The sequence below is a fragment of the Papaver somniferum genome, chromosome 7, assembly GCF_003573695.1.
Source record: "Papaver somniferum cultivar HN1 chromosome 7, ASM357369v1, whole genome shotgun sequence".
Taxonomy (NCBI): domain Eukaryota; kingdom Viridiplantae; phylum Streptophyta; class Magnoliopsida; order Ranunculales; family Papaveraceae; genus Papaver; species Papaver somniferum.
The window spans coordinates 111,548,655-111,563,963 of record NC_039364.1 but is presented as its reverse complement, the minus strand read 5'-3'; the positions used below and the strand labels follow the sequence as shown (position 1 = coordinate 111,563,963).

General features: G+C 37.7%; 1 protein-coding gene across 1 annotated transcript in view; it reads right to left on the bottom strand.

The window, feature by feature from the left end:
* Positions 1–14,639, bottom strand: part of LOC113293388 (mitochondrial pyruvate carrier 1-like) — a 22,830-nt gene extending 8,191 nt beyond the window's left edge. Inside the window, exons 1-3 of the mRNA XM_026542043.1 lie at positions 14,541–14,639; positions 14,373–14,427; positions 12,398–12,432 (exon numbers count right to left, since the gene is read on the bottom strand). Of these exons, the coding sequence (XP_026397828.1) occupies positions 12,398–12,432; positions 14,373–14,427; positions 14,541–14,639 (189 nt within the window). The remainder of the gene's footprint in view (positions 1–12,397; positions 12,433–14,372; positions 14,428–14,540) is intronic.
* Positions 14,640–15,309: the final 670 nt, after the last annotated feature.

Below are 15,309 nucleotides of genomic sequence, written 5' to 3'. Positions count from 1 at the left end.
AAAAAAAAAAAAAAAAAAAAAAAAAAAAAAAAAAAAAAAAAAAAAAAAAAAAAAAAAAAAAAAAAACGATGTATATATTCAGAAAAAAATATCAGAAAAATACAAAAAAGTCAAGTATTTATCAATTCCATCATCTCTTGTTCCAAAAATAAAAGAGAGTAGTCAATGTAAATAAGAGTCAGGTAAATAGTCATTTTGTTGTTTCATTGTAATAAGCAAGGAAGGGTGTATGCCATTGATGTACAACGCGAGTAATTGTGAAATACCTCCAACTCATTCACAATTCTCGTAAAGTCCGGACAGCTAGCTAGATTTCGACCTTGGTTCTTAGCCTGAGAAACTATCTCTTGGTGATTAGTAGTCATAACTTCAGATCTTTCTTTACACATGTGTAGATACACTTTACACTCTTATCACATGTCTTTTTTTGTTATCAGTGTTAGGATTGTGCCTTTGATAGCTAGATTGACATCTCCATTTTGCTGTGAGCTTAAACTGTTTTGCACATGTCACATTTGATGGAATCTGAGCTTATATTTTGACCTAGAACTTTGTAGGTACGTTCTAAGCAAACCTTCACGAGACTTAACTCGTCCACTAGGGACACTTAGTGGTTTAAAAGGCTTAGTGCATACGCTAAATGCATTCGAGAAACCAGCGACAGTGGTATAGGTAGGATTTCCTTAGTTTTGTTTTACTTGAGGACAAGTAAAATTCAGGTTTGGGGGTATTTGATGAGTGCTAAAAAGTGCATATTTTTATATATTTTTCTTGGCATTTAACTCATCTTTTGTGCATTAATTCTACATTTTATCCCATATTCTGTATTTTCATTGTTTTCAACAATAAATATTTTTCTTACTTAATCTTGCATTTTTAGATAATAAATGAAGTTCGGATGAGTCGCGGAGCGAAAAGAGCAGAAAAGTAGTGAAAAGCCGGGAAGAATTACGCAAGGAAGCCGCAAAGAATGGTGCGCACAAGATCAAAAAGCTAGGAATGGGCTCAAGAAGGAAGAATTGTTCTTAAAGAAGATATGGGCTTGGCATACCCAAGGCCCAAAACCCTTACCCAAACCCATTTTCTATATCCACACCCGCCTCCATTCTCAGCCGTTAGATTGGATCCATCTCATCATCCAATGGTCGCTTCTTCATCGTGCATCAAAATCTGAAGTCCCAGGAAAACACCATAGTACCTAAATTCCAAGCCTTCAGATTATATCACATTTAGATCCTACGGTCGCTTCTTTGCATGCGCATCAAATCTCGATACTTCCGCTTAACACTTCAACACCTATCCTCGATCTTCGCCGTTAACTTCGTTGTATCAAGACATCCGACGGTCTTTACCAGCCTTTTCAGGCGGAGCCGTCCGATTCACCTACCAGCTTCGATTCCAGTGTCTCAGCTTCGCCAACATCTAACTTTGATGATCCCGCTCAACACCCTAAAAACGGATACCCTATACCCTAAACTGTCGACCCATTCTTTTCCTCTTTCTTTCTTCTTCTCCCCCATTCATTTGCAGACCTACCACCACCACCATACCTCACCTGCTACCAACTCTGCCACAACCACACCACCTTCTTTATCATCACCACCACCTACCGCACATGGTAACTTTCAATCAACTTCATCAACATCACACGATTTCAGTGACGTGTGGAATTGATGAGAATGATTGCATGTTATCAATCGAAGCTAGAAAAGGCATGGGAAGGAGAATTGAAGTTAGAGGAAGGATGGGTCAGCGATTTATTGAAGAAATTGCGCCATCAAAGTAAGATTTTACGAACCCTAATTTCTCAATTTTTGGGATTTTTATAGAAAACCCTAATTTCTGTTAGGAGAAGCAATGAATTAGTTATGGGTTCAATTTGTACTGTCAAAAATTAGGTAAATCATATACCTAATTTCACTGTTTGAATTTGGGTATTTTTCTATAAACCCTAAATTGGGTATTGGGTATAAAAGGGAACTGTGGGTTTGTGTGTGAGGTTTTATGCCTGGAATAGCCGGCGTCCATAACTTAGTTCTGTTAAATGTTCATTTTGCTGTTCACTGTTTATCCATTTTAATGTTTTGATTTTCTCCATTTTATGTCACTGTGATGTTGTTATGTGTTGTTCCTGTTATGAACTCCACTGTTGTGTTATGTTTGTTCTTTGCTGTCACTCCCATATTCCTGTTATGTTATGTTTCTGTAATGTTTGTATCATGTTCTGTAATGTTCTTGTTATGTATGTTCTAAACCTCAAATGCTAGGACTAGATGAAACCATGAATCAATAAGATAGTCTTCATCATGTGCAGCTCTTGTCCAATGTTGTTAAGCCCTTAGACTAGTTGTACTTTAATCATACAATTAGTACTTTGGTAACTATTTTAGCTGTGAGTAGAATATCCCCTAGGTTAATGGTGGATTCAACATCCTAGTGTTCTTTCATCACTCTTGTTTACTGTTTTGTGTGAATGTTAGGCTAAAGCCTGTGAAGCATTGGATTGATTGAGCAGTGGGGAGAAACTAGTGCTCACTAGTGACTGTGAGAAAGCTGGTTCTCTTCCCACTCTAGTAGTATGCCTAGGCTCACCTTCACCATTTCACCTTCTCCACACTCCTGCCCTTGGCTAAAACAGCCTTGGTTTGTTCCATTTCCTCCATTGTTTCCTTGTTACTTTTGTTTTCCTCCACTGTCATTGATGTTCTTTGTTTTGTTTTCTTTGCTATTTTGTTAGTCTTCTTTACTTCATTGTCTTTGCTTCTTTACATTTTATTTATTGCATTGTCTTTGCTTCACTGCCATCTCTTCTTTTCTCCAGCCTTGCTGTGCTCCTGCCAGGCCCAGCCTTGTTTGTTGCTACTGCTCTAAAACCAGTTCAATAAGGCTCAGTTCAGTTCACTTGAACCCAAATTCATTACATTTCCAAAGGCCCAGATCCTTGACTGAATCCAAAGCCCAGTTCACATCAAAAGACACTGAGCCCAATTCACAGTTGAACTGTTGAGCCCAAGTTCAGTTCACTGTTAGCCCAAAGCCCAGTGCAACTCTAAAGACCAAAAGCCCATAAGTTCACAGTCAATCCAAAAGCCCACTAAGCCCAAAACCATTTCATTGTTACAAACAAACCCACTAAGCCCAAAGCACAATTAGAAGCCCAATAGCAATTTAGAGCCCAAATAGCTAGAAACTCCAAACACTCCCAGTCTCTGTGGATCGACCCGTACTTGCACGAGCTACAACTGACGACCGTGCACTTGCGGTATTACTGTAGGCCCGTTTTCATTTCGCTTAATTTATACGCTTACCCGGGTCCACCAGATACCGTCCAAGTTATTCCTTGTGTTTGATTATAAAGACTCGTTATTGTCTTAGCTTGAGTATTAATCAAAACAAGTGAGAGATATTAACTCCTTGAGATACTTTATTCTAGATTGATTCTGACTGTGTAGTTGATTCTCTAGCAAAGTATTTCGGAGTTAATCCATACAGATTTCTAATTGAATATTGGGTGGTGTTGTTAGACCCCCGCTTTTTCAATTGGTATCAGAGCAGGCAAACACGTTTAAGACCTAACAAATCCGTGTTTATAGCGATCTGACTCTATGGACAGAATTGCTATCTCTGTAAACGTACCACCAGTCTTCGATGGCTCCAATTACTTATGGTGGAAAATTTCTATGTGAGCTTTTCTTCAATCGCGTGATTTTCAATCATGGGTATATGTAGTAAATGGCTATGAAGCACCCGTTGTTGCAGCTGGAGAAGGAACCGTTCCCAAAGACATAGGTTTATATAATGCTGCCGAGATTCTTGATTCAAAGCAGAATTATGAAGGGTTGAATGCTATCATACATGCCATTGCCCCAAATATTCAATACCATGTGTCTACTTGCACTAGGTCGAAAGATGCTTGGGATATCTTAGAAACCGTATTTGAAGGAAACTCCAATGAAAAGGAAGCTAGGCTTCAAAACCTTAATTACGATTGGGAGAACCTTCGTATGGCAGATGAAGAAAAATTTGATGAGTTTAATCACAAAGTGTCTGAAATTGTTAATGCATCTTTTGCATTAGGTAAGACTATTCCTGAAAAGGACATTGTGATGAAAATTCTCAGATCGCTGCCATCTAGATACGAGTCTAAGAAGCATGCCATCGTTGAAGGAAATAACCTTGATACTCTTTCCAGAAATACCTTGGTTGGAAAGCTTAAGATCTTTGACCATGAGCATACATCCAAAGTCGGAAAGGATGTTGCCTTTAAAGCACAGAAGAACACTAAATTACTGGCCAAAAGTAAGGGTGTTCATGTCTCTGATGATGATCAGTCTGAGGATGATTTTTCAGATGAAGATCTTGATAAATCAGTCTCCTTGATCACAAGACAGTTTAGGGATCTTCTATTGAAGAGAAGTAAACGGTTCTCAAGAGACAAACCTAGGTCATCAAACAAACCTCACGGTCGTGTGCCTCCTAAAAACAGGGACGCTGACGAGGACATGCCTCAGTGATTTAAGTGTAAGGGTTTTGGCCATTTCGCTAACGAATGCCCAAATCGTAGATAATACACTGGGAACAAAGGTCTAGCTGTGACACTTGATGAGATGTCTGATACATACGATTCTGATGAAGACATGAAATCAAGTGTAGGACTTCATTGTGAAAACATCGAATTTGATACTTGCAGCAATACATATATCAACCTCGATGGGTTCGGAAAAGAAGAAGTCCCAATCAAGCTGGAAGATTCGATTAACCCATCCCTTAGAAACTCTGTTTGTGATAATTCGGGATCAACTATGTGTTTAGTTGTTGTCGCACCACGGATGCATGAATGTTATCCTAGTTTGACGTGCTCGTTTTGTTCGATGAAGGGATACGAACTATCAAGGTGTTACAAGTATAAACATCAAGTGAGGCACGCCAACAAGCTTCAACGAAGAGCTAATCATTTAGCAAGAAAACTTAAACTCGCTCAGAAGACTGCTGAGGTATGTAAGATTTTATCTTCGTTTAAGAAGCCAGTTTCCAAAGCAAGACCATTTGAGAAGAAAGTATGGTCAAATCGTTTTGATAGACAGAAGTTTGTGGATTCCTCTCCTGAGGAAAATGGTGGGAAAATTGTTGTTCACCAAAGCACAAATTAATTGTGTTGATTGGGAAATCTTGTCTCATGTGCCTGTTCAAAAGAGACAAGATCATGAACGCACAGGCTTTAGGAAAGGGTGTTTTCTTAGGTTTCCTGTTTTCTGTCTATCAAGGGTTATTATCGACAATTCTACTCTTTATAGGGTTTAGATTTGAACGACCACGAACCTGTTTTTAGGTTTCGAACCCTACATTCCTTTTTCTTTGTGACATTCTTTATATCTCAAGACTGCTTTATGAGATTGTGAATTCCATCCACAAAAATCAGTTGGTTATAACTGTTCTCTAAGATTGTGTCTACGGAGAGAAAAGATGTCAATATGATTGTGAATCCCTCAATCAAGGAAAAAGGAAAATCTCATGTGTCTAGGCCTTTGAAAGAAAAAGAACAAGAAAGGCAAAGGCTGTATCTTCTAACTCTCAGAAGTATTCTGATGTTCTTGATGAGTTAAAGGAAGTAAGAAGGGAGATTCGTGAAATAAAGGCGTTTGTTTCAAAGTCGTTAGAGATTTAGAGAGCCCTGGTTCGATATAATCAGCCAAGACAGTTCGTTGATATTAACTCCTATCTATGCGAACCATATGTTCCAATGGCTGTTGACGATAAGGAGTTTGGGAATGATGCTGAATTTCTCAAAGACATTAAAACATAGGAAGTCTTCTTTTTGGATTAGTTGGAAGAATAACTAGTGCCTTGATAGCGAAGATTGTGACTACACATAGCTATCTTTTGTTTCATTCTCTTTCGTTATTTTTTGGGTTTTTGGTTAAAATTCTAAAAATATTGTGAGGATGATTTTTATTGCAGTATTTTACTGGTTTCATATATTGCAATATTGTTTATGGGATATGTATTGTTTGCGTGCGTGAACTTGAAGGTCCCATATTGCTGTCAAAAGTAAAGTCGTTTATGATCAATATTCGTATGGGTTTAAGGACGAATCGACTTTTGACATTTACAAACGTTAAGCCTATATTTGATGGAAAAAGGATGTGATCGTTTGTTTTGACAGCATAAAGTCTATTATGTCACTTTGTGATGCAAAGATATAATTGATCCTTGTGTATCCACGGTTTTGGTCTTGATTGATCTTTCTTATGAAAAACCGTGAAGGTTCCGTTATGTGTCTTATGTTGAGCACCTTACAACTAAGTTGATTAATCTTGGCTTTGTTGGTTGTTCCATGAGATGCTAAACGTTGAGCATATGAAACTAAATTAATCGACTCGTTTGATTATTTAGTTTTGTACTCCATAAGTCTTCTTTTCTTCTTACTTATGTTGAGTAGATGTTCGGTTGTCATCTCTTTGATAACTTAATCGGGGTTCCATAAGTTCTCTTGTGTTGAGCCCAAAATAATTAAATTGATTACTTCGGTAATTAGTTTGATTGTTCGTATTCCGATTAGATTAATTATAGGTTCTCTTGTAATTAATCTAGTTGAGTTTTCAAATATTCCACAACTTCCTGTGTTGAGTATTTGAAAGACTATTGTAATCATGATCTCTTGTGGTTATAGTAGTCAAGCATATATTCCGTGAGGTTCTCCTTATGTTGATTATATGAACGGTTAAGTTGGTTATCTCCGTATGATTAACTTAGTCGTAACTCGTTGCTCCGTGAGTTTACTTATGTTGAGCACTTTCAATTAAATTGATCAGTTTTGTGGTTTTGATTTAATTGCGTATTCTAATTGAGTTAATCATGGGCTTACTTGTGGTTAACTTGGTTGAGTTTTGGATATAAAAGATCATCTTTTTGATTTTTGGTGTCCAAATAAATCCTTCCTTTCTTTTGAAATTAAGGTCGCTTATGTTGTTCTCTTGGAAACGACATCAAATGGGGGAGAGTTCTTTTGAACTTGTGCTTAATGGTAATATCTTGCGGGGAGTGCGGCTGTGGAACTTTATAGGGGTTATCTTGTATCTTAAAACTCCTTAATGAATGCTGATAGCTTCGGCTATAAGATTGCATCTAAATTAAATAGATGTGTGTCTTCTCTTTTGGTTATGAAATGTCTCTCGTGGAAATTTCATTATGAACCCGCTCTTTACCTTTGCCAATTTTATTGACAAAAAGTGGGAGAAATATTGTAGTTCACACTACATAATACATATGGTTTTCGGATCATTGTGTAAGGGGGAGTGGTTTCCATGATCGAGATAGAGTATCGACTAAGGAGGAGTGATACATATCACCATAGTATTATTGTTAAAGTCGTGATGCAATTGGACTTTGATATTCATAATAGTAGTATGACACTGTTTAATAATGATCGAGAATCTCGATTTCTCTCATTATTTATGTTATGGATCTTCAACAACGGTGATGCTAAACTTACAACCTTTGGGATCATCGGAGTACTTGGAAGGACGAAGATTTCAAGGAACGTTGAAGATTAGACTATGGAATAGGAGCCACTAAAATTTATCTTTTTTGTATTCCATATGTATTAATAGTTTTGTCACTAAAATTGACAAAGGGGGAGATTGTTAGAGCATAGCTCGGTCAACCTCGCATGCGTTGCTATATCAAGCATGTTTGTCAATGTTAGTGATCAAAACTATAAGTCTTGATTTCTATCTGATTAGCTAAGTCTCAGACTAGGATAGGAAAAGTATAGTTAAGCTCAAGGACTTCATGGCGATTCAACGACAACAACGAAGATATGCACAAGGAACCGTGGAACTTCATCAACAAAAAGGTATGTGAAGACTTGAACTTATCTATCACTCAAAAGTCTATCTATTCTATCTCCTACTTTTTATGAGACAAAAGTCGTATGCTATATAGACTAGATCAAACACATTTGATATTTCGATCTGAGTATTCAATGCTTATCTTTTTCTCGAAATTCATGTGTTGGTAAAGCATCTTGCTTTGATCAGGTTTATATTCATCTTTCAATCACTAAGTTGAGAATTGCTCTGACGTGAAGACGATCTGTGAATAACGGTTGGGATAGCGTTCTCTGAGAATGTCTCAATGATTGAAATGAGAGTTTAGATTACATAACCATGTATTCCTTGAACCGAAGCTCTTTGAACTTTGTTGAGCAAGACAAATCGGTAGGATTGTGGAATTGGCTTGCCAAGTCCGCGAACCCAGTCCGCAGACTTAGTCCGCGAACTGAGGAAGTTTTCAAATCGAAAATTTCTGCTGGGATTTCCAAATAACTCGTTTGCTGTTAAGTCCGCGAACTCAGTCCACGAACTGGCGAAACTTCTCTTCCCGAGATTTTCTACTGAGTTTTGGAAAACTCAAACTGATGCTTAAGTCCGCGAACTTGTTTGTGAACTTAAGAGGTTATGATCTAAATATGTGCTCTGAACATAAACATTAAATTACTAAGGAATGCTTAATGCAAACCGTGGCTATAATGTTCATTGATCCGATTCAATTGAATCGAATCATCTTACTTCAATTGTGTCTTGTGTAGTTACATAAGATCTCATAGCAATTGAATGACTCTCTAACTAGTTCGTTTGAAGGCAAGTGAACTAGTTATGATGAATGAGGAACCAGGTCAATATGAGAAGCTCATATGGTTGCCTTTTGGTTACTATGTTGAACCAACATAAGTGTACACGTTTGGGCCGGTTTTCACGAACCTGGAAAACGTTCACAACAAGTGTGTTTGACAAGCTTTGTTTTTCGATCTAACGGTTGAGAAATATTAGCTTGAATCTAAAATCAGGTCTCATCTAACGGTGAATAGAGTTTGCTTAATATCTAAGCAAAAACCCTGATTTGAAAGGCTATATATAGGAGATATCTAGCTAGAGCAAAACTTAATCCCCACACGTCTGTGTGATACTAGTGCGCTCGCTAGAGTCGATCTCCATTAATCATTGAGTTTCTTCTTCAAATTCGGGTTAACGACTTAAAGACTTCATTGGGATTGTGAAGCCAGACCGATACTACTTTTATCGTAGTTGTGTGATCTGATCTTACTTTTCTATCGTACGAGTACAATCGATTTGATTGGCTTGAGAACTTGTTTCTCCGATAGGTAAGATAAAGAAGTCACGAACATCTTCGTCTCACTTTTCGTAATTCCTTGATAATCCTCTTGTGTATTCAAGAAGGATTGTTGAGAGGTAATTGATGAGTGCTAAAAAGTGCATATTTTTATATATTTTTCTTGGCATTTAACTCATCTTTTGTGCATTAATTCTACATTTTATCCCATATTCTGTATTTTCATTGTTTTCAAGAATAAATATTTTTCTTACTTAATTTTGCATTTTTAGGTAATAAACGAAGTTCGGATGAGTCGCGGAGCGAAAAGAGCAGAAAAGTAGTGAAAAGCCGGGAAGAATTACTCAAGGAAGCCGCAAAGAATGGAGCGCACGTCAAAAAAGCTAGGAATGGGCTCAAGAAGGAAGAATTGTTCTTAAATAAGATATGGGCTTGGCATACCCAAGGCCCAAAACCCTTACCCAAACCCATTTTCTATATCCATACCCGCCTCCATTCCCGACCGTCAGATTGGATCGCATATGCATCCTACGGTCGCTTCTTTGCCTGCGCATCAAACCTCGATACTTCCGCTTAACACTACAACACCTAACTCCATCTGGTGCCGTTAATTTCGTTATACTTCAGAATCCAACGGTTTCTCCACATACGCTTCCATATAGCCGTTGGATCAATCCTCCTTCTTTACATCCAACGCTCATCGCCGCTGATCATCAACTCCGATGTACCTGCTCCACAGCGAAATATCCTATACCCTAAAGCCCATCGAGAGTTTTCTCATTCACTTCTTCTTCTCTTCCCTTCTTCTTCCCCCTTCCTGTCCGTGTACAGACACCATGTCCGCCACCACCACTGCCGTACCACCAAACGCCACTCCTTCACACCGTACACCACCACCAACTCCACTATAATAATTCCCCCCATCTTCTAGCCATCTATCCTACCAATTTCTTTTATTTTCTTTCTCAGAAAACCCTAGGAAAGAAATTGGTACAATAGCTAGGGCTAGAGAAGAAATAGAAGCATGGGAATGGAACAGAGGACCAAGGAGAAGAATGGGTCGAAGAAAAACTCGTCAAATCACATCAATATGGGTAAGAATTACCAAACCCTAAATTTTCTGATTTGGGGGAATTTATTAAAGAACCCTAATTTTGTAATTTGGGGGAAAACCCAAATTGGGTCTGTGGGTATAAATAGAAGGGACTGTAGTGTTGTTGGGTATGCCTGGATTAGCCAGTGTGTCCAGAACTGTGAGTTCTGTAAACAAATTCCATTTTTTGCTCTTGTTTTATCCATTGTTAACTGTTACTGTGAGGTTATTGTTGTTGTTTTCTTTTAATTTCAGTTTTACCATGTTTTAGTTTGTCACCTTGCTGAGGCTCATATGAAGCTTTAGTGGACTGTTAGGTAGTGGAATGTTAGGTTAGAAGCCTTAGTTCACTGAATTGATTGAGCAATGGGAGAAATCAGTGCTCACTAGTGCTTGTGATTGATTGTACTGTCAAAAGACAGTCAATACTAGGAGCACATCAGTTGAGCAAGCTGATTATCTTGCTATTCCCTTTTTGTATGCTTAGGATCTTAAGTTGGCCTTAACTGTCACTTAGTTCCATTAGGGATTCATCCTAGAATTACATTATCTGGATAGGTCACAAGGGTGGATTCAAAGCCTTAGCTTAACCCACAATTTGTTTTCACAGTCACTTGCAACTTAACTGTTTTGTTATTTCTTCACATCCCTGCCCTTGGCTCACTGCCTTGGTCTTTCTATTTGCTTCATTTCCATTGCCATCCTCACTGCCATTTTCACCATTTCCTTTGCTTTTCTTCACTATCACTCTCCACTGCGACTGTCACCTGTTTTGTGTTTTGTATTTGTATCTGTTTTCTTGTGTTTATTGTTTTATCATCCATTGTCTCATTATTTCACTACCATCTTCATTGCTTTGTAAATATCACAGCTTCACTGCCACTATTTGCTCTTTCTTCTCATTTGATTCTCCTGTTCTTGTTACTGCATTCATTACCTTGTTTTACAAAAGCCCATTGTAATCTGTTTAAAGCTCAAAAGCCTAGTTCACTGCCAGGCTCAAAAACCCAAGCCCAGTTCACAATTGAACTGTTGAGCCCAAGTTCACAGTTCATTCCAAAATCATTCAAAGGCCCAAGGCCTAAAGCATTTCATCATTACAAACAAACCCATTACGCCCAAGTTACTCAAAGGGTGTTCAAAGCTCAACAGTTCCAAAGGGTATTCATAACCCATTGGTACCACAACCCTTTGATACCTAAAGCCCAATAGCAATTTTAGAGCCCAAAATAGCTAGAAACTCCAAACACACCCAGTCTCTGTGGATCGACCCGTACTTGCACGAGCTACAACTGACGACCGTGCACTTGCGGTATTACTGTAGGCCCGCGTTTTTATTGCGCTTAAATTTTCACACATCTCCGGGCCCACCAGTAATCAATTGATCTAGGCTGTTCTTCGGGAATATGAGACCGGATTGATTGATTGGTTCCTGATTACCTTGGTTATTATCAGAAAACGGAACAAAACCTAGGGTTTATCTGTGAGAGACAGATTTATCCTTTTGATAGACTTTTCTGTGTGAGACAGATTTGTTTATTATCAAAGCTTGCGATTTTGGGTCGTAGCAACTCTTTGTTGTGGGTGAGATCAGCAAAGGGAATCAAGTACGTAGTATCTTGCTGGGATCAGAGGCGTAGAGGTGCAACTGTACCTTGTATCAGTGGGAGACTGATAGGGGTTCAACTATAGTCCAGTCCGAAGTTAATTGGTAGTAGGCTAGTGTCTGTAGCTGCTTAATACAGTGTGTATCTAATCTGGACTAGGTCCCGAGGTTTTTCTGCATTTGAGGTTTCCTCGTTAACGAAATCTCCGGTGTCTGTGTTATTTTTTTTCCGCATTATATTTTATATAATTGAAATAATACAGGTTGTGCATTAAAGCTTAATCAATTAGAGATCCAATCTTGTGATTGTTGATTTCATTGATTAACACTTGGATATTGGTTTTTGATACCGTCCAAGTTATTCCTTGTGTTTGATTATAAAGACTCACTATTGTTTTAGCTTGAGTATTAATCAAAACAAGTGAGAGATATTAACTCCTTGAGATACTTTATTCTAGATTGAGTCCGACTGTCTAGTTGATTCTCTAGCAAAGTATTTCGGAGTTAGTCCATACAGATTGCTAATCGAAATATTGGGTGATGTTGTTAGACCCCCGCTTTTTCACAAACCTCATCAGCAACATTGATGCCACACATAATGCTGTTTGCTTGCAAAATTGATAAACATTTAGTGTATAATTAATTTAATCAATGTGGAAGAGAAAAAATGCCGCCAAATGAAGATTTTTTTTCTTTTTGGGAAACAGAAAAATTCATTCAAACTTAACTCGAAGTGTTTAAGTTACAAACATTTTCAGCTGTGGAATTTAAAGAAACAACAACAGACGATTCCCTTGTAATTACATTAGCCTGTTCAACTGAAAGAGATTGCCTAATAACCATTGGAGCTTGAGACCATGTTTGTTGAGATAAACTAGATGATCTAGCCTCTTTTTCAAGCAACTCGGCCGAAGTATTACCCGTCCTATGAATGAACTGATAACCCAAAAAACTTGTAACTTCAGCCATCAACCTTTTAACCTCATCTAAAAGTCTTTGAACCTTCCAAGAGACCGTTGAGTTCTTCCCATTCAGGTAGTCCATCACATTTTTGCAGTCCCCTTCTAAAGAAAAGTTTGCCAATTCCTTCTCTCGCGCCCATTTTGCAGCTTCAAAAACAGCTACTGATTCTGCCTCTTTATCCGATCCAGTCAGACAATTTCCTCCTCTTGCTCCTTGAAATCCTGCAGCATTTCGAATAACCACCCCATACCCAGCATTTGTATCACTAGATATCCAAGCCCCATCCCTATTTATCTTAGTAGTTTCTCCTAAAGGTTTCACCCATTGTCTATTAGGCAAAGGAAACAGAACTCTTGGAATAATCATAGAATCACTCGCACTAATGACAGTCGTACTAGGAGTACAGAACTGAATATGCCGCTGAATTTGAATAGACAAACTTATACTAGAACTAGTTTTATTGGAGAACACCCTATCACATCTCTCTTTCCATATGAACCAAGCTTTTGTCGCTGCTATTTCTAAGGACAAACTACCATCATCCTTAGACCATTCCTTATAACGATCTAAAAAAGAATCATTATTGTAAACATTCGCAACATTATGCCCCGGAGGAAGCGCCACAGATTTAGAGTAAAAACATTCAAAGAATAAATGAGTCAAGGACTCCACATCAGATCCACAAAACGGACAAGAGGAATCAAAATCCTCTCCCTCAATCTTGACGACAAAATTTGCCTAGTTGGCAGAGTATTGCTTAAGCATTTCCACAGGAAAAGCTTAATCCTTTGAGAAATGTCAAGATTCCAAATTTCTTTCCAAATTTTTTTCGTATAAACATTGTTAGAAACAATACTCCTATGTTCTAACAGTTTAGCAGACATACTTTTAACAGAGAAATTACCATTCTTTTCAAATTTCCATCTTAATTTGTCCTTATATAAAACTCCATGTTGTGAACAAAGGAGTCTAATATTAAGAATTTTTTTAGCCACCTCTGGTGGGAAAATACTTTTAATGAAACTAACATTTCAGGATAAAGAAAATTCATCAATCAAATCCGAGACCAAAATAACATCATAATCAAAATTAGGACAAAGATCAGCAATTGTTACCTCAAGACCAAGAATCCACCAGTACTTTCTAATATCAATAGAACATCCATCTCCCACCTCCCAAATAGAATTTTGTCTGACCAGATTAAGGCCTTTCCTAACACACGTCCAAATTCACGAACCCGTTTTGGTTGACTTTACATTGAATGCATAACATTTAGGAAAATACTTGGATTTAAGATTAGCCCACTTAGCATTGGGTTCATCTAAAAATCTCCAAGCCACCTTAGAGAGCATCGCAAGATTGGCCTTATCAGTGTCTCTAAAGCCTAATCCTGCTTTTGCAATTGGTTTACAAAGAAAAGCATAAGAGAAGAGAATGACATCCTGAGCTCAGATGCCAGGACTCATTGATATGGTCTAGAAACTAAGCCTGAGCTCTCGTTCGCTTTCCCTCTCGGTTTACTCCCTCGGCCGGTCTGGTAGGCAGGACTCATTAGGAAAAGATCAGGCAAGAACTAACCTCCGGTCACGTTGCCAGATATCATTTCGGGAGGTTTTTGTGTATCGATCATCCCCTTCAAGCAGATTAAAGTACAAGAATCATCGATTAGCAATCCAACCAACTAACTAACTGATCAGTAATACTTAGTTCAACTTGGAATTTGCTTTAGATTAAGTGAATACATACAGAAATGAAAAAACTCGAGTTTGAAACAGGACCCCAGAAATGAGTAGTTTTTGGACCAACAGGATTGTTCCAAAAAGCTCGAAAAGCCGCACTTGTCATATTCAAGTACTAATTTACACTACCAAATGATCCAATATGTGATAGAATCATGAACAATATGTGTTTAATACGATGTAGAGATCGATCTGAAATCAAAAACAAAAGCAAGAAGGAATTCAAATTACAAAAGACAAAACATACCAATGTTAAGATTAACCCGGGATATATAGAAACCTCAATGTAGGATTTGTTTTTTGTGCTGGGAGTTATAAAGGGGAAATATGGTTGAGTTAGTCAGTAGGTATGTTTGGAGTTGAATAGTTGCCTCGAAAATGCATCGAAGCAGTCCATATTAGCTAGTCATCCTTGCACTCACAATAACATACCGCATCCTACAAAATGTCAACCGAATAGAAAACATAAGTTTCTTGTTTTGATTGAGTTAGTCTCGTATAAGGAAGAAACTAACTAATTAAGTCGTTAACATTATGATTTAATTAGATTAATTATGAATCATTTATAAACACTCGTTGATTCAGAGTAAATACTTGTAGTTCATCATCTCCATCATAAAAAGTTTTAGATAGTGCTTCTCAAATATCTCGAACAGTAGGTAATCAGATATATTTTTCATGATTTCTGTTAACATAGACATCAATAACCATTTCTTGACTTTTTGATTCCAGACAAATTTCATCCATTAAACCATCTTTACAAGAAAAATAATCTT